General features: G+C 38.7%; 1 protein-coding gene across 1 annotated transcript; it reads left to right on the forward strand.

Annotated features, from left to right (window-relative positions):
* The first annotated feature begins 3,925 nt into the window (after positions 1-3,925).
* rasef (RAS and EF-hand domain containing) lies at positions 3,926-21,246 on the forward strand. Its single transcript, XM_054611524.1, has 17 exons — positions 3,926-4,230; positions 8,578-8,724; positions 9,661-9,751; positions 10,916-11,011; positions 11,600-11,677; positions 11,796-11,911; positions 13,106-13,174; positions 13,341-13,407; positions 13,570-13,658; positions 14,294-14,591; positions 15,730-15,870; positions 18,121-18,271; positions 18,581-18,662; positions 18,874-18,988; positions 19,502-19,609; positions 19,834-19,910; positions 20,968-21,246. Exons 1-17 carry the CDS (start codon positions 3,926-3,928, stop codon positions 21,068-21,070), a joined length of 2,133 nt encoding a protein of 710 aa, XP_054467499.1. The 3' UTR covers positions 21,071-21,246.
* Positions 21,247-25,680: the final 4,434 nt, after the last annotated feature.

The raw sequence follows: 25,680 nt of genomic DNA on the forward strand, positions 1-25,680 counted from the left end.
GCTTCAGAACTGTGTCCAACTTCAGAGTTTGACCTTCAGCTCCTGTCCTGGAGTCACTGACCTGACACTGCACAGCATCCGTAAATACACACCCTGTATCAGGTACACACACACGAACTTGAGCTAACATACATGTGCTGTATTGATTGACATTAATACCCTGAATTTGTATCCTTACTTTAACGTTGTGTCGTCTTACCTTATCCCTACAGAAACAGAAACGTCAGAAGGATTTGTACCATAATGTGTAATGTTTACTGCAGGTTTTCTTTTAATTTAGACTCATGTGTGCACAGTTTGGTAGTCTTGACTAATGTGGTCTGGACGTCTTGACAGTTAGCAGCTGTAATGTGTGTTTTACCGTGTGTTTGTGTGTTAGATCTCTGGATGTGAGTGGCTGCAAGGCGGTCACAGATGCAGGAGTTCAGTCTCTGGCTCTGGGATGTAGAAGACTTCACCAGCTGAATCTTAGTTCCACTGGCACAGGAAACAGAGGGTACAACACACGTCACACAACAAACTGAGCTGTATATTTCTCTGTTTTTTGTGATTGTGTTTTTTGTGACCACTTAAGATGGGAGTAACCTTTTTCACCACATCCCCAGAAATCAGCTATAAAACTGATGAAGAAAATGTTAGAATAACTTGCAGAAATGATGTGTGTGACACAGGTTGACTCTGCTGGCAAATTACTGCAGCGGACAACTCCAAACTGTCAAACTCAATTTCTGCCACATCACCTTAGAGAATATACTGAAGCTCTGCAGACGCTGCAAAAGGTAAACACATTTCTCTTTGGGACTTTCATAAGATATAACAATTCCCAAACATGCAACAGGCAGGCCTTTCCTCTTCCTTATAATGAGCACTGTGTAAGAGCTATTTCAGTGTTAATCAATAATGTAGCCTGTCAAGCACGAATGCACTGTGTGTTGCGTTTACTCGGAAAACAGATCAGCTGCTAGTGGTGTAATTATGAGAGTGATATGCCAGAATAACCAACATCAAACATCTAAGTGTGATAACTGTTATCTGTAAAGCACTGTGACATATCAGCACAAAATTACTCCTCTTTGCTGTCCTCCATGTTTCTCTCTCTTTAGGTTGAAGGTGCTGCATCTCTACGGCTGTGCACGTCTCCCCACTGAGAGAGAGATCAGGGAAGTTAACGCAACAGTTAAAGTTGAGCCCCTGACCTGACTCACGCACAAACATCAGCATGCAACTGGACAGATACACACAACATATTGAAGGGCAAAATGCAGCTATGTAATAATAGATCATCTTGAAAAGAATCAAAATAAAAAGACTAACATTTATTTTTATTGCATTTATACCTGTGATATTTCAGTAATAAATGAGGCCTGCTGGGTCTAAATGAGGATTATGACTTATGTTCAGAGATGGATAAAATGCATTTGTATTGACCTGTAACTGTTAAACTGTGTGTTTGGAGACACAATTCTCCCCCCAAACCCGAAGGCTTTATTTTCCTGCAGGGCATCCAGTGTTTCATCTCAATATAATCCAGCCATTTAAGAATATTTGAAAGGATTACCTCTAGTTTTGATCAGAGTCATTAACATGTTGTCTTTAAAATGGCTACTTTGTGAAAAACAGACAAACTTCTTCAACAGATCTTTTACTGCTAGATAACTCCTGAAAAACAAGAAAAGATGCTGGTTAGTGTGTAGAGGCTACACCAGCCCTCTGCTACATTCAAGATGCATGCAAGCAAAACCCACAGTGGCTTCCCATGGATGTCACTTTGAGTATTGAGAAGGAATAGTGGACTCATTCAATAACATTTAAAACTAGAAACATGATCAGAACACGCATGCAGTCAATGGCAAACATGAAATGCAGATGAAAGTAATCAAAAGTAACAAATGTGATATTTTGTAAGATGATATTCACTTTTTAATCTGTTTGGAGGGAAAACGGAAAAATATCCGGCAGATCCTGGACACTGTGTTGTTTTCCTATGTTTGGCTTGCCTTGAGGCAGCCTTTCAGCTTGATGCCAGTCACGGCATTAACAGCATTTGTAACACAATGTTGGAGATTCGAAAAATGTGATTTTGTCAGGAGTATCCACGTGTAAAAAAAGGAAAAAAACTGAAGAGGAGGGAGGATATAAAAGTGAGTTTGCTGAAGGATTGAGACTTATCCTTCAGTCTTTCAGCGATATGATTTTTCCAGACATGCACCTGGCTTCCATATCAGATTCTCACCAAGAGGAAGTGCAATGTTGAATTAGTCTACTTGACTTTTCATCTATTTTTCTAAAGCCACAACAACAAAAATATTTAAAGCAAAGCTATTGCATCAACAAGAGGCATGAGCAAGGAACAACAGAACCACCTGAGTTCACTCTTTCACGCCTACGATGTGGATCATTCAGGGCGGATTGAAAAAGATGAGTTCTCTACTATTTGTCAGGAGCTCCATGTCCCGTCCCAAGAAGCAGACGGCATATTCAACCGCCTAGACGTCGACAAAGACGGCACGGTGACTTTAGAGGAGTTCATCCGTGGCTTCAAAGATCGGAAGCAGGTAGAAGAAGATGACACCGAACCAGAGGAAAATAATACATCAGGAAATGAGGGAGAGTTTTCAAACAAAAGGGAACACGTCATATCCAGGTGAGCTATCAAAGTCACATGTACTGTGCAAAGACATGTTCAGGCCTGAAAGGTGGGGTTTTCTTTTGTTCATGGAAATGAAAGGCGTAACATGCAGTCACACTGTTGGTTGCCGTTTGTAAACACAGCATTCATACTTCGCCCCTCTTCTCCGGCTCAACGAGCGAGCGACAGGAGGAGAACCGTAGAAATTGTCAAGCGAGCTATAGAGTGGATGAAAAGATGGACCTTTGTTTGTGAGAACAAAGCCGTGAATCAGAAGAGTGAAACATCATTTTCTGATTGTTTCACGGAGGTTACGTTCTAAAGCACAGATACACACATGCACACGTCCTCATAAACTCAGAGGGAAAGATCCTTATGGGGACATTTGTAGCTAATCTTGAGGATGGCTGAACTTTGGCCCTGGGGCCCAGAACTTTGGCCCTGGGGCCTCCAAAGTTAACCCGGCCCTGAAGTTTTTCTTAAAATGTATTCTTAATGAAATATAGACATTAAGTAATAACAGATAGTCAAGAGATCACCTGTTAAAGTTTATACATGCGTCCATTTTGTACGTTTTTCCTTAGCTTTTGAGCTCCATGTACTGCAATAAAAAAAAAATCTAAAAAGTGAATAATTCATTAAAACATAAACTAAAGTTTTACATGAAAATGACATGGAGTACAGCATACTGTGTGTCAATGTTTATACGTCTCAGGTATAGTTTATTATGTATATATCTTGTATGTTTTGGAGATTATATCCTACAAATGTTATAATCTCTGGTTCTATCATTTCTAAAGTTTATTCAACAACATTACAGGCCATTAGTCTTTCTCCACAATGAAAGCACTTCCGTTGGGCCTGAAGCCCAGACCTCCTCTATTGTTGACACACACACACACACACACACACACACACACACACACACACACACACACACACACAAAGGCACTGATGGCTCGCACGTTACCTGAGTCAGACACAGCGGCTTTTCTGTCCGTCCAGCTGACTACTGGTTGAAACCAACAGGGTTCATTATTTGTTGAAGACAATACAGCAGCCGAAGCGTCCACGTTTGAACGTTTTAAATGGTTTTTTTAAATGGATTACCTCGATCAGACGATTTGTAAACGCGTAACAGCTGTCGAAACGTTTGGATAAGAGCGAAGAAGTCTGGAAGTTGGGAGTTTTTGGAATACAACTTGTAGGGTTTCTTGGTTTGCTCGTCTAGCTTCTCCTTATTTCACTGAAACGCCTTCTCCTTTTTCCAGCCAGCCTCTTCCCCGGATCAGGGGTATGAGCGCACAGGAGCAGGACCGGCTGCGTGTCCTCTTTAACGCCTACGACGTGGACAACTCCGGGCGGATCGAGAGAGACGAGTTCCTCACCATCTGTGCGGAGCTGCAGGTGTCCGAGGCCGAGGCTGACGGGATATTTGACCGACTGGACGTGGACAACGACGGGACCGTCACCCTGCTGGAGTTCATCAGCGGCTTCCACGACCGCTACGGAGAGGACATGGAGTCGGACGGAGGAGACGTGTCCGCCGCCTGGGAGAACTTCGAGATGAGACTAGGAGAGCAGGCCAAGTTCATCCCCAAGTGAGCGCACACAGGGAGGTGGTGCTGTACTGATGGTCTTAAAATATGGAAATTCTTTAGATGATATGAATGTATTCAAAACAGTGAGAGCAGTGTAGGTTAAGTAAAGGTGATGGCGAGACATCATGATCCACAAATGACATATTAAAGAGAAATCCATGACATTAAAAACCGTACAAACCACTTATGCAACACCTGCAGCCAGGGGCGCCGAAAAGGGGGGGTAAAGGAGACGGATTCTAGGGGCCCATGATGGAGGGGGGCCCAGAGAGGCCCCTAATGATGATGAAATTATAATACAGAAAAAATAATGACACTAAGTTATTAACTAACATATAATCACACATGTTTTTTCTTTCACAAATATGGTAATGATAGTCAAAAATACCATTAAAATGCATAATTGTATGTAAAATAGCATCAAAAAATTTTGCCGCTGTGTTGGGGGCCCTGTAAAGATTCTTTTCATGGGGCCCAAAATCCCTAGCGGCGCCCCTGCCTGCAGCCATGCTATTTGAATAACTTGCTTCGGCTCAGAAAACAGTGACAGAGACTGTGTTTTATACATGTGTTTATCTCGAGTGTCTGTTTTACCTGAAGGCATCTCATTATAGCCCAAATGTGAATGAATAAGTTATCATATCTGTTCCAATTAGGATGAGATCTGTTACAAAGTAGATGTGTGGAGAATGAAACCTGCAGGTGCTCAATAGTTAAAACATGTATAATGATTAGTCAACAGAAAAAAATAGTTGGCAACCATTTCATAATAGCTGTTTAAGATATTTTTCAGGAAAAAAAACGGCAAACATTAGTCTACCCAAAAGATTCTTTGCTGAGATGATTTTGAAGAAATTTATGGGAAACTATGATGGACATATTTCACCATTTTATGAAATGTTATAGATCAAACGATTCATTGACAATAGTAAACCAATTATGAATAATGAGAATAATAAATAAATGTTCTAAACAATATCTTGGTATATGGTTATACATCTGTTAATTTAACATGTTTTATATTTTTGCGTAATCATGTAGTCCAAATCCTTAGGAGAGTGAGATAAAAACCTATATAATTGTGAAATTGTACTCTTACTAACCACAACTAAAACTCACTGAATGGTATATTATCATTACATTTTATCATGACATGTCTCATTTCTAGAGAGACTTACTGGTCCTACATTGAACCAAAACTAAAGGAAATTCACAGTGAACCACTTTTCAGTTAATGTCAAGCCTATTTCTAACTTTGCGTTTATTTTGAGACACTATTTTTAAAATGCAACCCTCATTCTTTCCTGCACCTTTGTACAACTTAGGCCTACTATTCCTTATTGGTGTTTTCAAACATACTTATAACATAATGTATAGATGTCTAGCACCTTAACATAGACTAGCCATGATTTTCTCTATCAGGTCTTTTCAAGTTTCTAGATTCTTTCTGAATATGTAAGCCACAGTACTGTTTGAGTTTTTTATTCCAAATGTCATCGCTTTGCATTTTCTCTGTAGAGACCTTTTCTCCAATGATACTTCCTGAATCTTTGTATGAATTGAGAGGGATGAACTATTAAGACTCAGTTGTGACTCAAATATACAGTTTTGTGTCTTTATGAGCCAAAACTGACTGATGAAGATTAAGGCCATTTCTAATTAATCTAATCCAACATCTAATTCACTTATGATGCAATTAAAGTCTTATTATAGTCTTTTCTTTAAACTCGTTCCTTCAGGCCTGGCATTGGACTCGTCCTCGTGCTGCTGTTCTGCTGTGACATCTGGACATTGATTGTCACAGTGGTGTTGTCTGCTAAAAACACTCTCTTATCTTCGAGCAGTTTGAGTCACTGTTACAGCAGTCAGCTGAGAAATGGCAAGTTGGAAAACAGCTCAGTTCAGACAAGTCTTTGTTTTTCAGGGAATGAAAGAAGATTTTGTCTGAATATGAAATAGAGAGGAAAGAGGAACAAATCAATTACATTCCTATTAATAATTGTATTGCTGACTGGTGCTGATGTAATGAGTGTGTTTGATTTGGATCTCTCAGCTGATTGAGGCAGGGACTTTTTATTCAGCTGTGGCAAGAAGACAGCTCCTCTGCACAAGATGTCCTCTATTTTAAATGCTCCAGAAATATTCCTTTTGTTTTTACGTATACAGCATGTTTTGTAAGAATATAAATTATGTCTTTAAGTCAAAAGCACCAAATCATGGCGCTGTTTCAGAGGTTTGAATTATGATTCAGGCTTTTGAGTGTGTTAAAGAAAAGCTAAATATCCATTTCAAGTATTTCTGTATCCTTGCTTTATCATAATAGGCACCTCCCTAACAAAGAGGAACAATAATTAAGGTTTTGTTGAAATCAGGAGAGATACTTGAAGTAAATACAATTAGGAAAACATTTTTGGCACAGTAAAACAGTGAGTTTATTTGCAATATGTGGGTCACTTGTCACTTTTTTCATTTGTGACTCTAATTCTGTGACGAATAACCCAAACAAAAAACTAGCACTTTCTGTCTGCAAAACTTTATGATTAAGATTTTCTTGTTGGTAGAGCTGTTTTCCACGACTTAAACAAGGATCCTGAACAAATGATCAAATCAACTACAACCTAGCAACAGTTTCTATGTTCAACTTTCCGTGCTTGTGTGTGTGTTTTTCTGTTATGATCAGTTTGTGTTTGACACTGTATGATGTTTCAGCGCACCGTGTGTCATTGTGAGTTATTGACAGACAGGCAGCAGTGTCTATATGCTTTAGCATTACAGCCAGTCCACCCTGTCAGAAAGCAAACACACTGTAGACGTATTTAATCCACATTTACTACTGTGCTGTGACACACAGCGCTTTATCACTGTATCATTACAATGATTTCAGTACGAATTATATATGCATACATGGGGTTAAGTGTGTGATTAAGCTTCAACTTGACACATCCTTATGGTTTCTGTATGGTTTTGTGGGGGAACTCTGGTGCATGCTGTAATGTAGTTATGCTGTTTCTGGTAAATTAACTGTAACAAGGCGTGCATCACATATAGCTATGAAGTTATTTGTTTGGTCCATTTTTATCACTGCATCTTTAGTGTATTGGACAATGATGAAATGGTTGAAGACTCACCTTGAAAGTTAATATCACAATGGGCTACATTTCCAATGTGTTGATGTGTGTGTGGTCTGGAAATAACAGAAAATAACTATCAATGAATAACTGAAGTATTGCATTAAGGTTACATACAGCTTTACAACTAACATGCTTAAGATGTGTCTCCAAGTAATATCAGTAAATAAGAATATTAGTAGGTCGACAAATTAAAGTTTCAAAGAAAATGTCTCCCGCACCGTAAATTAACCTCACAACAGTTACTGAAACGGCAAATCCGAAACAACAACATTAGCATGAGCACAAGTTAAAACATATAATAATAATAATAATAACTTTATTTATATAGCACCTTTTAAAAACAAGGTTTACAAAGTGCTTCGACAGACAAGCCAGCAAAACAGTGCAATAGAAGAAACATTAAAAACAATCATTAGGATAAAACTAAACAAAGAAACAAAATGAAATAACAAGAGACAATCAAATAAACAAACAAAATAAATAAAATCAAGTGAAATAGGTAAAATATAGTAAACAAATATAAGATAAAATACTAAGACCAAATGAAAATGAAACAATAAAATGACGACATCACATAAAAGCCATTCTGGAAAAATGTGTTTTAAGAAGTGATTTAAAAGAGATTACTGATTCTGCAAGCCTTATCTCCTCCGGCAGGTCGTTCCAAAGCCGAGTGGTCCTTATGGCGAAAGCATGGTCGCCTTTGGTTGGTTGCAACAAGTTAACACATGGTCAATAATGGTAACAAGGGAAGCAACGATTAGTAGGGAGAAGCAACTAACCACAGAGCGTGGCTCTGATCTAATGACCAATTAAGGAAGGCTGCAGCACAGGCTTTCGTACGATACTTATTTGCTGTCTTGCAGAGAGTTATTAAAGACAGAGTATCATGTCCGTAGAGTAGCCTAAATCTACAGCAAGTTGCTGGTTAGTTTATGTTAGCATACAGATTGAAAACAGGGTGAAACAGTTAGCCTGGCTCTGTCATTATGTCTCTCTCTCTTTTTAATTATAGAAAAGAAAATTGTAAAAAAACAGTTATGTCTGAAACAGAACAACCAGGATTCTAAACTCTTTAAAGTCCTAAAATATTGTTGGGGGAAACATTACAGAAACACATGCTGGTACTACAGAACAAAGCTGATGTCAAAGCCTTATTGTCACACATGCTGGTACTACAGAACAAAGCTGATGTCAAATCCTTATTGTCTTCCAGGAATGAACAAGCAGCTACGTTGTACCAGAACATCAGTCTGACTGAGCCGAGACTGATAAATCAGTTTGAGAAAGTCATCATAAACTTCACCAAAGAGATCAAACAGCAGAACTCAGAGATGGAGAACCTGGCTCTCGCCATCAAACGGTGGGGAACGACACACACACACACACACACACACACACACACACACACACACACACACACACACACACACACACACACACACACACACACACACACACACACACACACACACATAAACACTCATTTGCATGATACAAATTAAGTGAAATTAAGATTTTTATCTGACATTGATGTGAAACAGAATTGTGGAGTCTCATTGTTAAAGTTATATTTTCTACTGGTGTCCTTTTTATTAGATTAATACAGTTTGGTTAAAGACAAGCTGCTTTTTAAGTAACTGTAATGGCATTTGATAAGATATGGATATAAAAGAGAAGTACTTCTTGTTGACAATGGGACTGCAAAAAATAAGAATGTGTCTAAACATAATAACATTCTTATATTTACTGTAAGGTAATAATGATGCTGATAATAACACTTTATAAATTCACTCCGCGTGCTTATCTGCCAGTTGAGTTTTGTGTTGTCAACTCTGCTCAAAGTCAAGTCTTGGTTATTTTCTTTACGAGTTGATTAAAAGAGAAGGAAGGATCAAATGCAACACCAAGACTCAGCAAGAACAATGACCAGCATCTCATTATTATCATGATTTATCTGCATTGAATAATGTGGCAACCAGGTTAAATTGATGTATAGATTAAGGCAACACCTGTATCTTGTTAAGCAGCTTAAGCAACATTTAATTGTAAGAGAACATTTGGTTTAAGTCATGTTTCACATAAACCCATCATATCCAGACCATGTTGAAAGTATTTAAGGCTTCGCTAGTGAGTGATCTGATCTTTAATAAATAAAAGAGTCTTGTTGGGGCCGCAGTGTTCAGTAGACTGGAGAGCTACCAGTAGGTTATTTTTGATTTTTATTATATTAGTAGGATTGGTGAGTATACAGTAGATTATGGATGGATGGTGAAATGATCCTGTTATTGTTTTGCAGAGCGCAGGACCAGGCATCTATGCAGCTCAGTGAAATGGAAGATGAGATGGACCAGCGCATTCATGCTGCGGAGAGAAAAACACGAGAGCAGGTGGGACAAAACTCAGACATAAAACCCCCTTAAACCCCAAACCATCACTCTCTGAGCACGTTTTAATATTCCTGGCTCATGTGTTTGTTTCCCTAGAGTTTATGTAGGCAAAAACGATAAGCAGGGTGCGTTTGTTCAGCTCTTCCCTCATGTCAAACAAACGTACGCGGCTGAATATCAGATTACTCATCCAAACACAGACACGCCTGCAGATCAGCTGGATTTCACAACACTGTGGATCCCTGATATGAAAATATAGATAGGTGGAAGTGCTGGATTATGCTGGAGCCTCCAGCGTTTAATGTGATATGGCTGGGTATATTTTTGATGAAAATATCTACAGAGAATCTTACATGCCAGCACCGTGGCTCCAAATAATATGCAAATTCATGTATGGCCAAAATGAAAGAAGTAACATTTAGGCATCGATTTGAGGCAATATCTGTCATTGTGTGCTACTGACCATTGTCACTATTGAAGCAGGCATATATAACTGGAGCATGTGCTTTTGAATTCTTTATTTCAAAGTTTTTCTGTATTGTTAGCCTTGTTTTCAATCTTTTTCACAAATTATAAACTACTTTATGTGAGTTTCTAGGAAAGCTGGAAACTGGTGAAACAGTACGGTGTGTGAAATGATAAATATTTGATTACAATATTTAGCTTTCCGTGACATCAAATGAAAAGTGAAAACAGTACTGATCACTTGCTGGGACAGGCATCAGACCGTGTGATTTATTTAACATGTATTCATTCTATCTGTAATCTTATCTTTGGCCCTGAAGTTTCTTTAAAGCTTGTCCGGGAACATAAATGCTGTTTTATCACCGTTTGTGTGTATAAACTTATGTAAGTGTGCTTCACTGACTTAGCTAACTGGGAGCTGCTGTTTGTTTTGTGTTTTGTGCATGCACTCATGTTCTGACACCTATAAGAGAGGACTTTATTTTTAGAAACTGTAGATAGACAGTTGCTGATATCGATTCCCCAGCGGCCCCCGTCATTGGTCAAAACCTGCCCTAAAATAGTCACAGATTAATGTGTCACAGAAATGACATAACTGCAGAGAGAACAAACACACATGCACACTTTCATAAACTGCTATCTATCAACTTATAATTTTATGTATTTTGATTGTTTTTGCGTTTGTTTGTGTCTTTGAAGGAGAAAAGGCAAACAGAGGCCGCACTGAGCGAGTTACGGAGAAGTTATGAAACTGAAGTGTGTGAGCTGCAGTGTAAGATCCAGAGGATGCAGATGGTAAATGTTTCACCTCTTTGACTGTACTTGATTTTCACTACAACACACATTCAACACTGTAGGTCAATAAAGACTCCAGCAGTCACAGCCCTCTTACTAGATTCTGCTCAGTGTTATGTATAGTAAGAAGATAATAAGCAAATTATATATTTTCTAACCTAATTCATTTTTTAATTGCATTTTTTAACTTTGCTTAATAGGTGCATTATAATAAAATGTCAGTTTAGAGATATGTCTGCAAAAATTTAAGCTGCACATTACTAACATCAGATGAGTCTTAAAGAACAAGTCATGTCATGTCATGAGGGCTCAGGCTTCATAAAGACTGCACTGCTGCAGGGAAGCTCACATTTCAAATAATTAAATGCAAACAAAAAAACGCCTCTTAAAAGTTAAGTGTAATGTGCATGTTTGGGAAAAACACGGTTCTGCCTAATTGTGGTAAATAGAGTCCTGTATGAACAACACTGACTGCATTCACAAGAAGCTGAACCGAGACTGATTTAGTCTTTCACTCATCAAAACACAAATGTCCGCTGGACTCAAGTCAAATAACCTTAATCTTAAATGTGTGAACTCGTCCATCAGATAGAAGAGAAGTACAAGAACATCACTGTGAAAGACGAGAGTCCTGCGCTGAAGAAGAAGATAAATGAGCTAACACTGGTGAGACTGAATGTTCCTCCACTCATTGATAAATGTTGGTATATCTTGTAAAAGACTGGGTTATTACTTTTCTCTCAGGTTCTACTTTACAAGCTACTCAGACTGTTTCTTTCTGCAGGAGAACCAGCGGTTAAAACAGGAGCTGTTGAAGTCTCAGACCAAAGTTGCCTGTCTGCGCAGTGAGATGGACTCGCTGAAGACGGAGCTGACCGATCAAAGCATCAGCTCTGAACGGTGATCTTATTTAAGTTTGATATGGGTTTGATTCTCTTATGTATGCTGTGTGTAAATGTTTAATTTCTTAGAGCAATGAAACTCCCGCACACCGTCTTCTTCACTTTTATTAAGGGTATTTGGTGACTACGTTTCAGTTCACAGACCTTCATCAGGTTACTTTTCAGGTTAATGTTTAATTTCTTGAAATTTCAGTTTCGGTCATTAGACTGGATTTATCTTGACTCATATTGAGTTTAGTTTCAATCCTTTTTTGCTATCTTTTTTGTTTTGTTTTTTGCAAGATGAAGGTGAAGTACAGTTGAATAGGCCTTGGCATCTCTTTCTCTGCCGATAATACATTAGGGGATGCTATTTTTTATTTCTCACAGTGAGAAGGAAATGCAATTGTTTCATAAGACTACCTCTGTCTAAATGTGTACACACTCTTAGCTTCCAGTGTAAACTCTGAAAGTCTAAACCTACAATTACTGGGTTGCAGAACAGGTTTTTTCCTCTATTTTCTCATATCTCTTGAAGATTTTTGTGAACTTTAGGGTAACAGATATTGTGCACCATATTCTCCCTCACATGTAGATAGCTCCAACTTACATCCATTTCAAACCTATTTTTGATATAAAAACATTATCTTTAGAAGAATCAGGTATATCAGTCTGGCCTCAATCTGCTTATCAAACGACCCCATTGTTGAGATATTTTTCTGCAGAGCAACAAAGAATGACAAAGAGACAGAGGCCTCCACCATCCCTCTGGCGGCGCATTGGTTCCAGGGGGGGTGTATTAATTTCTTCACAGCTGAAACAGGATATCCTGGAGTGACTGCACACACACACAATAACTTCTTCATAGGCGTTACTTAGCGACAGAAGCAACAGGGCCACCAGCAGGATGATATCTGCCTCCTCCTCCTTTGAGGTGTCTCATTTTAGTCATAAATGAGGTTTAAGGTATTTGAGTAAATCAGTTGATCTGATGTGATAGTTTTACTTACTATTATTGGAATACAGAACCATGATGAAATGTCTCTCATCCTATTTTTCAGTTTTCAAAGTCAGTGAATTGGTGTAGGCCATGTGTGCAGGATGTCCTTTGAGACACTAAAAATAGATTTTCACAAGTCAAGTTGTGATAACTGGGATGGCTATTTTGGCTTTTATCCATAACAATCAAAATATTGTTGATGTTTTTCTGCAGAGATGAGGAGCTCATGACACACTTCTCTGATGAGCGAGACATCTTGGAGAACCAGATCGAGATTCTGCAGTAAGTCAGACAGTTTCATACATACTTACTATTGTTAATGTTTTATACTAGAGATGGGAAGATATCTTGCTGTACTCAGAAATAACTCTGATTCAAGGAACAAAAAAGAAATATATTGCAGAATTAATAATTGTAATACTGATTATCTATACTTCTGTGTGGATAGGACGGCCAACAGGAAGCTGCATGACAGCAACGATGGCCTGAGGACCGCCTTGGAGAGAACCAGCAGGGTAAAGCCGCACAATTAATAGAACAATAATCAAAATTAAAAACTAGTTTAGTTTCCAATTGAAAGTGGCTGAAGTTGTTTCACCCTTTGGGTTTGACTATTTGTCAGTTTCAGGTAGCCATGAAATGATGGCAACCTAATGTTGAATTGTTGTTGTGTACAGTCTAGTAACGGTGGATCCCCAGGAGACATAAAGGACAGAAGCAGAAGTAAAAGCATCTGCTACACGTCAACTCATGCACTAATGGATAGGTAAGACCCGCAAACAAAGCAGATGGTAAAAAAATGTTTAGAATTCTTTAGTCTTTATATGTGTTTAAATATCACTATACCGTCTGCACCTCGGTTGAATGCTACTAGTATGTATACACTATACATGGTATTATATTCATATTCCTAAAGCATTTTAATTCATCTTTTAAGAAACTGTCTGGATTGTTGAGCACTTACAGTTGATCATTTTCAGTTGCATAGATATAGATTTAGGATAATTAAATGGTTAGCATACAGTGAGGGGTCAGAGGTGGGGTTGATTCAGCAAAGATCCCTGGCTGGATTTGAACTTGGGACGTTGTGGTTATGTGGTATGCATCTTTGGCAAAAAGGTCACCATGATAGCCAGTAGTTGTGTTTTTGGCCAAATTTGAACACAATCACCTCTAAGATTCTGCTCTCACCACAAAGCCATGGAGGTAATAGGTGGTTGACTACTTTATACTGAAGAAATAGTAAAGATGTTGATGGCTGTGAACAAATGTGTCCAAACTGTTTAGCTCCATTATGCTGGGACCACGCCAGAACTCTCAGAGACAGATACCTCAAAACTTAGTCAGAGGAAAATGAAAACTAAACTTTCAGAGTGGCTTATTTCCTGACCTCCTCCTCAGGTTCTGCCAGCGTATGGATGATTTCCCTTTGTACAGCCGCCGACCCAGCTGTGACAGTCTGGCCTTGGCCATGTGTGACCCAGGCCTGAGGCGCAGACGCAGCAGTGAGTGCGAGGAGGACAGCCTGCCTGAGATCTACATGGACAGCGGCCTGTCGACACTCAGAGGTTCCCACGGAGGCTACGATTCAGAGCAGGAGACCAAAGGTCAAGAAGAAGAGGAAGAGGAAGAGAGGGAGCAGAAGAAAGGGGAGCATGACAACAATGATAGCATCACGGGAGAAAACTCTGACACTGAGGTGAGACGATAAGAGACAAGTGTACATGCACATCGATACTGCAACAATGCAAAATTTGTTTAAACAAGTCTAAGAGTCTACAATCACTCAACAACGGCTCTGTTAGGCTTCAGCCCAACGTCATCATAGCAACATGCTTACAATTACAACGCTAAGTAGTAGAGCTGCAACTAATGCTTACTTTCATTGTCAATTAATCTGTTGATTATTTTCTCTAATTATCGTGTAGTTATTTGGTCTATAAAATTTTAGGAATGACGTTCCGTGTTTGCTGAAGCCCAAGATGACATCCTCAAACGTCTTGTTTTGTCTACAACTCAAAGATATTACGTTTACTGTCACAGAAGAGTACAGAAACCGAACTATATCCACATTTGAAAAGTTGAAAGAATTTTCATTAGAAAAATGTTTTAAGGTTACTCAAACCGATTCATTGATTATCAAAGTAGTTTCAGAAGAATGAAATAGTTGACAATTGATCAATTAATCTTTGCAGTCCTTCTAAGTAGAGCCAACACAAATTACAGCTGAGGCTTATTTGCACGTATTTGGCCATAAACTAAAATATTTAACAAACTGAAAACTTGACTTGATGATGGTGCTTCATGGAAGGTCAGCGGATCACCGTCAGTAAAATGTATCTGCCGGGGAACATGAATGTCTGCACAAAATTTCAAACTCATCGAATATATAAATATTTCAGGAAAGAAACAAGGTGGCTGACTAAGAGACCAGCAATGTCATGCCGAGACCTCTAATGATATGAAGAATATTTCATACAGCTGCACTATTGTTAGGTGGTCAAGTGAATCATTAGCCCCAAAATAATAGCTTCTGGGGCAGCTGATTTGTGAGTCTGCAAGAGATGTGATTTGATGGGTTTGCATGCTAAACACTTTCAGACTCTGCTTCAATCAAAAAATCTAAAGGAATAAAGTTAAAGAAAAGCCATTTTGAAAACAGTTTTAAAGTCTTCCAAAAAAAAAGAATGCTTTGTGAAGCAGGACACAAGTTTCCAGCTTATGACATCTTTCTCATGTTTAAAGCTTCTGTACAGGCTGTAATGTTGTAAAGAAGTTAGTATTGTGTGTGAGTACATTGTTGTATTAATGTTTGCTACTGTGTGCCCACATCCCAGCCAGCAGAGACTCAGGACAGTGAGTCAGCATTCGGGTCAGACAGCAGTTCAGTTTTGGACTGGAAGCCATCTGAATCCATCAGTGTGACCAATACCCCAGCCCCAACTACACGAAAAGCCCTGAGTGCCATCAGTGTTCAGGTAAGAGAGAAATGAAAGATAAGAAAGAGGGGAGGTTATCTTATAGAAGATAGGAGGAGGGATGTGTTCCGCCACCACAACCTGAGATAGATAGAAAGACAGTTCAATCAGGAGAGACTTCAATTAAATGTAACAATAATTTACTACACATGCATAAGAATGAATAGTACAAAGTCTTTGGCTATTGGACTCCATGGCCAAGCCGTATATCAGAGGGGCCCAACGCTGAGATCAGCAAAGCACAATCCCCCCTGGAGTCCAGACACTGGTGGTGGTGATGGTGATGGTGATTCGATTCGATTCAATTCAATTCAATTCAATTCAATTCAATTCAATTCAATTCAATTCAATTCAATTCAATTCAATTCAATTCAATTCAATTCAATTCAATTCAATTCAATTCAATTCAATTCAATTCAATTCAATTCAATTCAATTCAATTCAATTCAATTCAATTCAATTCAATTCAATTCAATTCAATTCAATTCAATTCAATTCAATTCAATTCAATTCAATTCAATTCAATTCAATTCAATTCAATTCAATTCAATTCAATTCAATTCAATTCAATTCAATTCAATTCAATTCAATTCAATTCAATTCAATTCAATTCAATTCAATTCAATTCAATTCAATTCAATTCAATTCAATTCAATTCAATTCAATTCAGATTATTTTGTATTGCCCAAAATCACAAATTACAAATTTGCCTCAGAGGGCTTTACAATCTGTACACATGCGACATCCTCTGTCCCGGAACCCTCACATCGGCACAGGAAAAACTCCACTAAAAAACACCTTTAACAGGGAGAAAAAAGGAAGAAACCTATGGGAGAGCGACAGAGGAGGGATCCTTCTCCCAGGATGGACAGAATGCAATAGATGTCATGTGTACAGAATGAACAACATAACAGAGTTACAACACATTCAATGTATATGACATAAATTATTCATATAATCAGAGTAGTAGCAGAGTAACGAAGGAAAAAATTAAGACTACTTATAATAATAGCAGCAATGACTATAGTAGAATTTAAATAATGATATAGGGAATAGTATTAGTAATGTGACTAATAATAACAATCGAAGTAGCAGTGGGTGTCAGCCGGGTCACAGCAGGAGGCATCACGGTCCAGGTACCACAACGATTCGTGGAAACCTGCGAGGCGAGAACGCAAAAGGGCTTCAATGTGGAAGCAAAGCCAATATGTGTAATGGTACAGGGAATAGTAATAGTAATGTGACTAATAATAATAAAAGGGTAGTAGCAGTGGGTGTCAGCAGGGCCACAGCAGGAGGCACGACCACAGTCTAGATACAGACATGATTAACGATGATGAAGGGACTTCCTGCAATCCTAATGCTGCCTGTGCTGACGACTGGCGGTGACTGGGGTGGAGGAGGGTCACGTTTGAAATATGCTGAGATGACAACTGACCGCAGCAGAGAGCATATTTTTAAAGTTTGACAGCAACGATGTGATTGGCTAAAGGAAACTGTGGCCGAAACTGGTTGGTTCATTTTTTACGTGAACGCCCCCTAATCACCTGATAGAGTATTCACGGGGACAGAGTGAATGAGTATATGAATGAACAGGAGTGTAAAGCTACTCTCCCTGTCTGAACTTTCGCTAAGCTTCATATGGCACAATCATAGGATTGCCAAAAGATGATCTGACATCTACTGGCCTATTTCTTATTTGGTATTGATATTCATGGTCATTACAGAGTATAGAGCTACCATCATGTCAAACTTGCCTTTTTTATTTTGAAAAATGAATGGCCAGATTTTCATAAAATAGCCTGTAGATATTCAAGAGGATGACGATTTATCTGGAGTATCTGGAAATATCTGTATTTGGCATTTTTTCAGGACAAACTTTACAGTTTTAGCTCCACCACTTGTATGGCAACAAGTTTAGCAAACTCATCAGTTTGTACTTTTCTTATCAAAACACATGTTTATTTCCTACATTGCAATCTCTTGCTGTTGCTAGTTGGGCTTTAGAGTTTGTTTTATGTATGTTATAACACTTCTTGACCTGCAATGAGGCATAGATTCCTCTATTCCATCCCTGAACAGAGCTGATGATGGACAGAGATACAAATAAGAAAAGCGACAATAGTGAAATAGAGGACAAAATATATTTAACATGAAGTAAATGTGCAGAATAGATATTACAGTCCAGTTAACAGTGTTGCATGCCTCACTCTTCCTTGCCTTCGCTCTGCCTCTCTGTCCCCTCTCCAGAAGGAGGACAAGGACAGCACAGACCTTGGCTACATGACATCAGAGAAGGCTTACAGGATTGTGTTGGCTGGAGATGCTGCTGTGGGAAAGTCCAGTTTCCTGCTTCGCCTCTGCAAGAACGAATTCAAATTAAACTCAAGCGCTACATTGGGTGAGTTGCAGAAACTAAAGCCAACTCTTTGGCGATCTTATGTTGAATTAACAAGCTTGTTGTCTAGTTCTTTCTTCCTTTACCTGTCAAATCAAGGTAGTAAAAACTATTCACCAAGAATTATCTGCTGACTGATTAATAATTAATTTCTGCACATGGGGCATGAAGTCTTAGCTTCAGTTAATATTCAGTTAATTTGAACAGGCACCGCCCCTGAGCAAGGCTGAGACTACTACTAGATGTGTCTTTACTCTTTTTTAACCAGCTTAGTATGGTGTTCTGTTGGTTGTGTTTCCTTTGTGTGTTCAGGAGTGGATTTCCAGATGAAGACTCTAGTCGTGGATGGAGAGCCTGTTTTACTACAACTATGGGACACTGCAGGACAAGAGAGGTGTGTGTTGGTGTGAACAAAATTTTAATGTTTTATCTGATATGCTTGTTGCCTCACACTATTAATTTATAGATGTGATTTCAAGAGCTTATTATAACATGCGCAAATATACACAAACAACTGTGCATAAGTGTACTGTATCACAGACAATAAGTGTGATAAGGCTCAGATATTTGTGTATATCTTAAATCATTTTCTCCGCTCATCTCAGGTTTCGCAGCATTGCGAAGTCGTATTTCCGCCGGGCCGATGGTGTGTTGCTGCTGTACGACGTCACCTGTGAGAAGAGCTTTCTTGATGTACGAGAGTGGGTGGACATGATTGAGGTAATGCAATACTCTTCTAAAAAATAGTTGACTGACATTGTTTGTATTTAGCAAAGACGCTCCAGACCTCAGCAGAATATAGAGAAGGTGAAATCCAGCCACTCTTTTGTATGACAATTTGTACTGGCAGCGTTCGTGTTATTATGGGGTGAAAAGTAAAAGTGTGTCACATGCTCATTTGAATATTTTACTAAGTGATGTTGCTCTTTTCTCTCTTTTTACATGCAGCATATATGTAAGTGTTGGATGTACATTAATTGGATTGTACTCTGCTGTTAAACTGTGGGAATGCCGACATTTGTGTGATTTTGGATTTATGCATGCTTTACGTGTATGTCATGTGTTGTCTGATGTAATGCACTATGTGCACTCTATGGCACTTAACATCAAACCAGTTGTTTTAGTTTTTTCAAATTCATTCAGCACATAAATTCTGTTATCACCATGCTGCAAAGTATGTACAACAATACAGCAGTTTACAATGTTTCTTTTTTCTTTTTGTTTGCATAGCAGGATGTGTCTCAGGAGGATATTCCCATCATGCTCGTGGGTAATAAGTGTGACCTTAGACAAGATGGAGCAAACTGTGTTCCTACCAGCTATGGACAAAAACTGGCCATGGTAATGATAAATAAACACCTTCAGTTTATTTTACATTACTTATACTGTAATAACTCTGAACTTTAGGTACACTGCCTACATACCATACTCATCTGTTATCCTAGTTTAATCCAAATGTCAATCAAAATCATAACTCTTAATTCGATGCTTGGTGTAGGGTAATGACTGGCACTCAACAAAAATATGTGATTAAAGATTAATGATTTTCTTTATTCACCCAACAGACATACAACACTCTGTTCTGTGAAACTAGTGCCAAAGATGGTTCCAACATTCTGGAGGCTGTGCTGCACCTGGCCAGGTGAGATACAACTGATTCACGCAGACATTTTAATCTTTACAAATTTGTGTACCATAAAGTAGACATTTTAGATGTTTAAAACAGGTGCAGCTGATAAATAATTATTTTCTTTCATTTAGTTCTGGCCAGGGCAGATGGCTTAGTGGGACTTTAAAGTTGAACAATGCTGCCATAAAGTTAAAAGGTCTGCCATGAGAAAGATTTATCACCATCTCTGAGGGAAAATAATTGTTGATCTTTTGTGTTACTGGTAAATTCCCCCCCAAAAATCAGGACCACCATATATATATATTACAAGAAAACTCCACCGTGCACCTTTAACATGGTTCACCCATGTTAGTTTTTGATGCTCTTCATGCCAACCTCCTTATTGTGTCCTTTGCTGCCCTCTGGTGTGTAAAAATAAGAACAAAATGTTGCTGCAAAGAAAAACTAACATGGGTGTTAAAGGTGCACGGTGGAGTTTTCTTTTAAATAAACAAAAACTTATGTTTACATTCAGTGTTACCCACCAAACCACACTGTGTATATCCTTGTGTATATGTTGAACATTTGCAAATCAAAATTTTTGAATCTTTTAAATTCTGCATTGTTTACATCCATGTTTGCCTCCTAGCAGTCTTCTTCCTTCCTGCATTGGCTGGAGCATTGCAGTATATCTTGGCATGTTACTGGCACCTGTTGATATACGAAACAGGGACCCACTCATATATACAGCCTCATAGAGCTACTACAGGTCAAAACCTTCACAAGGAACCTTTATATCGGTCTCAAAATACACATGATAGGTTATCCTAATTTGCCAGTTCTCTATTTAGAATCCCATGACATAAAACCTAAAACAACAAAAAGTTCGCCTCAAGCACTCTCTGTGTCTGTTTAGCTTCTGCCCTGCTGACCTCTGTTAGCAGTAATATAATTGGTTGATCCCTGAGGACAAATGATTGGCAACTAGATTAAAGAATATATATTAATACTGTACTGTAGTGTTTTAGTGCAAGATTTTCCTCCCTAATTTTTTGGTTCCACCTGTTCCTCTTTTCTTTTCATCCCTTAGGCAGGTAACCAAACAGGCTGCATTTGATGACAAAAGTCACTATCAGTCGCTGCCCAACTTAGATGCTCCCAGGAAGAAACCAAACTTCTCCTGCTGCAACTGATCAAAGTCATCAGAGCTGGACCTCATCACAGGTGGTTTAAGGACTACAAATGCAAAAAACTGCCAAAACAGAAGTGAGACATAATCTCTGCAGAAGTATAGCAACAGGAACAAATGATTGTCGTGAATAACCCAAACAATTAAACATTTGGATTAAGTGAGCAAACTATCATGGGATCCAGCAGAATACTCACAACCTCTCACATCGTTTAACTCTTTTTTTTTCTTTCATTGAAGGTTATTTATACATGATATATTGAGCTGTATTTCAGCCACAACTTGGAGTCGAACTGTTAGTTCATTTATGAATGTTTAAGTCAATGCAAACTTCTTGCCATGTGAAAGTTATGTTCATTTTTTATTATGTTATTACACATATTTACATAAGTTCCTTCCACATCTAATTTCCACAGTTTTCTGAAAAGAGAAAGACTTGAAAGTGTGAGATGTGTGTCACAATGTCACATTCCACCATCTTTGTTATATTACCCCACAGTGTTACATTTCCTTTTAATTTTACTTCCAACTGGGGATGACTGTTTCTTATAGATGTTGTATGACTGGAGTTGAACATATAGCAGATCATTCCCAATTTGCACAAATGCTTTAGATAACTTCTGTAATTTTATTTTCCGAGTTGAGTAATTAAAATTAGGTAAGCATCAAAAGGATGTGGCAGGAAGCAGTGCCCTTATTTGTATCCCTCATATACAGTACATGACTGTTTTTCCTTTTAAATGTGTACATGTTATCCTGGTAAATTGTCACTAACAATGTTATAGAATGTATTATTGGTATTTCTAATTAATAACGTGAAATCATTCAAAATTATCAGGCTGCTGAAGGGCAGTGTATAAATTGTCAATATGCTTCAAATCAGACATCTTAAACTTCCCACCCCGATACATTTCTTGATTTGGAATTGGGTACCTGTATCTGACAGTTTTTGTTTATCAAACTTAATGTATTCAATTTTCAAACAAATAAAAGATAAGGATTGTCATTTCAAGCTTCAATTCAGATTTTGAATAGAACAGATACAAGAACAGAAAAGAGGAAAGAGAATGGCAGGAAGAAACATAAACAAAAGACACGTACCAATGAGACATAGTCGCATGATTACATAGCAAATATAAAAAATATGTACATATATGTTTATAATGTACATTCACATAGTGTTTTTTAATTCTGACAACCGCACGGAGGTCACACAGTGATTGACCAGGTGGGCAGAGGTGAGAACGGAAGCATCACAGTTATCACATAATTACTTCTGGCACTGAATGTGTAAGTTTAGGGCCACAAATGTCCTTTAGGAGAGACTGTCAATATCTTAATCTCAATTTGTACAATTTATCACATCACAGTGTATTTTCACATGCCTATTTGAGTCCATTGGGAACCAGTTTAAACACTTATACCTTCTTGGATTTTTTGTGCTTTGTAGAAACTAGTTGGTTTGCTGCATACTGAGCCCTTTAGACCTTTTTCAGACGCAACATGGGTCACGGTCCTGTTTGTGATGTAATCACACACCTGACTCTCAGCTCAAAGCTCAAGATCCACCAGATATCTAAATCTGCATTTAGCATATAACTTGATGCTCAGCTATTTATTTCCAAACCTTTTAATCTTCTTTTTGGTGGAACTACAAAGTCACTGCCTTTGCAACTCTCTCTGTGTCTAGGTGTTAAAAGTCCCTTTATCAATAAAAACATGGTGTGAATGCCACAACATCAAACGACTGGTTTCTTCCACATCAAACATTAAATCTTTATTTGGAGATTTAATATATGATACAAACATTAGTCACAGTCCATGAGTGAGTGAGTTTGACCTTAAACTACTAAGTGGAAAAAATTCTAGGCTTCAAAGCAACTTAGAAAGCTCAAAAGTGTTGACCTAAAATATGACAAATAAACATTATAAAGTATTTCTTGATACTCAAATTACATTTCTTATCATCAAAAATGTATTTAAGTATCTAAAGTAAAATTAGTATTGTGGGATTCTTATTACTGGACGCACATTAACACATTCAGCCTCAGGGGGTAGAGCGAATCCTCCTTTAACCACCAGGTTAAAGGTCCAAGTATCCTTGAGCGAGAAGCTGAACCCAGAGTTGCTCCGCTGCAGCTTAACAGCAGCCCACAGCTGCTAAATGCTAAGGATGGGGTCAAATGCAGAGATTGAACTTCATGTATGTATTGTATGTGACGATTTAAATAAAGTGTAAGTTAATGTTTAAAGCCTGTAAATATAGTGAGACTCTAACCTAACTAATATACACATACAACATACACATACAACTCTGCTACCTGCCACCTGCAAAAGTTCTCTGACGACTCTGCAATTGTCGGCCTCATCTCCGCCGGCGATGACAGGGAATACAGAGAACTGAACCAGGACTTCATAGGATGGTGCCGGCGGAACCGCCTCCAGATCAACTCTGGTAAAACCAAAGAGCTGGTGGTGGACTTCCGCCGGGGTAAACACTGTCCTCCGGAACCAGTGAACATCCAGGGAAAGGACATCGAGATTGTGCAATCTTATAAGTACCTGGGTGTTCACTTGAACAATAAACTGGACTGGACTAATCATACAAATGCACTTTATAAAAAGGGTCAGATCAGACTCTATCTGCTGAGGAGACTAAGGTCCTTTGGAGTGCAGGGAGCACTCCTGAGGACCTTTTTCAACTCTGTGGTGGCATCAGCCATTTTTTATGCAGTGGTCTGCTGGAGCAGCAGCATCTCAGCAGCCGACAAGAAGAGACTCAACAAGCTTGTCAGGAAGGCCAGCAGTGTGCTGGGGTGTCCACTGGATACGGTGGAGGTGGTGGGAGACAGGAGGATGATGGCCAAGCTATCATCCCTGATGAACAACACCTCTCACCCCATGCAGGACGCCCTGGCAGCTCTGTACAGCTCCTTCAGCCACCGGCTGCTTCACCCCCGGTGTGTGAAGGAGAGGTACCGCAGGTCCTTCCTTCCAGCTGCTGTCAGGTTGCACAACCAGCTCTGCTCCCAGCAGACCACATGACACATGACAATAAAAACATGACAATAAAAACCTGTGCAATACATTACACTGTGCAATAATAGTTAAAATAGTTTTTTTCTGTCTGTAAATATAATATTTCAGTTATTGTTGCTTTTCTACTGTTTCTTATTGCTTATTTATCATTTTTTATTTTTATCTTGTCTTTCTTCTACTATGTCTCTTGTGTGCACTTTACTCTATGCTGCTGTAAGCCTGCAAATTTCCCCGCTGCGGGACTAATAAAGGATTATCTTATCTTATCTTATCTTATAATGTTTCTATTGTCATCTGCCAATTTTAGAACCAAACCCTGCTCCGTGGACCAGTTACTGGCCACATAACATTTGCTAGATAGCCACAAAGAAAACACATGACGTTAAGGGCTATCGGAGGTTATTTGAGCTGTAATGACCTCAAACTCTGCACAGGCTTGGCTGCAGTTTACCTGATCACTCCTCATTACAGTCATTTTTTTTTCATGTTTTTTCAACATCAATATGCGGATTTGGAACTAGAAGTGAAGTAAATCATCTATATGTCATACCATAGACAGTATTAAACATGGCAGTTGTCTCCTTGATGTCACACATAGGTTTCTGAAGACCCAAAGCTAAGCTCAAAGTGGGTGCCTCAGGCCATCACCATCTTTTTTTTTTTTGGAACCAGAAGTGACCATATTTGGACATGAGGGTGGAGGTTAGTGTCGGTCTTGTTAGCTTAACAAACGCTTAAGATACAGGCTTTTTTTAAATGTACCGGAAAAAAGGAACAACTGACTGCTTAGAGTGTCTTTTTGTACAACAAGTTAAACTAACAAGCTATGGTGAGGGCAGACATCGGTACCTTAAAATGTATCTATCTATCTATCTATCTATCTATCTATCTATCTATCTATCTATCTATCTATCTATCTATCTATCTATCTATCTATCTATCTATCTATCTATCTATCTATCTATCTATCTATCTATCTATCTATCTATCTATCTATCTATCTATCTATCTATCAGTCATACGAAAGCAATCTGCACCACCATTATAGAGGCACAAAGGAGGAGACAAATCAATGAATCAGATAATTTTTTCTTGGTTGCTGCTCTAAAAGACCCTCCTGTTAGCCATACTCCCCGAGCGTCTGCAAGTGTCTCTGAGCATGGCTGTTTGAATAAATGCAACATATGTTAGGGATTTTTCACTGAGTGTGTGTGTGTGTGTGTGTGTGTCTGTGTCTGTGTCTGTGCACGCATGTGTGTGTGCTTGGAGCTGGCACGGGTCCCTGTCTCCACCTCCCATCTGTTTACATTGTCGTGTGCTTGATGAGGCGAGACCACTCATTTGTCAAACAACATGTGGGGTAGTGGAGGTGGGGATGGGGTGTGTGGGGAGTAGCAGCTGAGAATGGTGTGTGTTTTTTTGTACGTGTGTGTTCAGCAGAAACAGGGGGATAATTAGATAAGGTGACTGTGTAGCAGAAAGGTTAATGACAGTAATGAATATATCAGTGTAGAGGAGAGGGAGCAGGTTCTTTTATTATTCTTAAAATGGAGCTCTATGTAAACTCAAGCATCA

Source organism: Anoplopoma fimbria, chromosome 13 (genome assembly GCF_027596085.1).
Source record: "Anoplopoma fimbria isolate UVic2021 breed Golden Eagle Sablefish chromosome 13, Afim_UVic_2022, whole genome shotgun sequence".
Lineage (NCBI taxonomy): Eukaryota > Metazoa > Chordata > Actinopteri > Perciformes > Anoplopomatidae > Anoplopoma > Anoplopoma fimbria.

Bases quoted from the DNA above. Each gene is read 5' to 3' on its own strand.
- rasef (XM_054611524.1), top strand. From the start codon at position 3,926: ATGAGCGCACAGGAGCAGGACCGGCTGCGTGTCCTCTTTAACGCCTAC. The intron at 18,272-18,580 runs GTGAGTTGCAGA...TTGTGTGTTCAG, and splicing joins AAACTCAAGCGCTACATTGG to GAGTGGATTTCCAGATGAAG. The intron at 18,663-18,873 runs GTGTGTGTTGGT...CGCTCATCTCAG, and splicing joins GACACTGCAGGACAAGAGAG to GTTTCGCAGCATTGCGAAGT.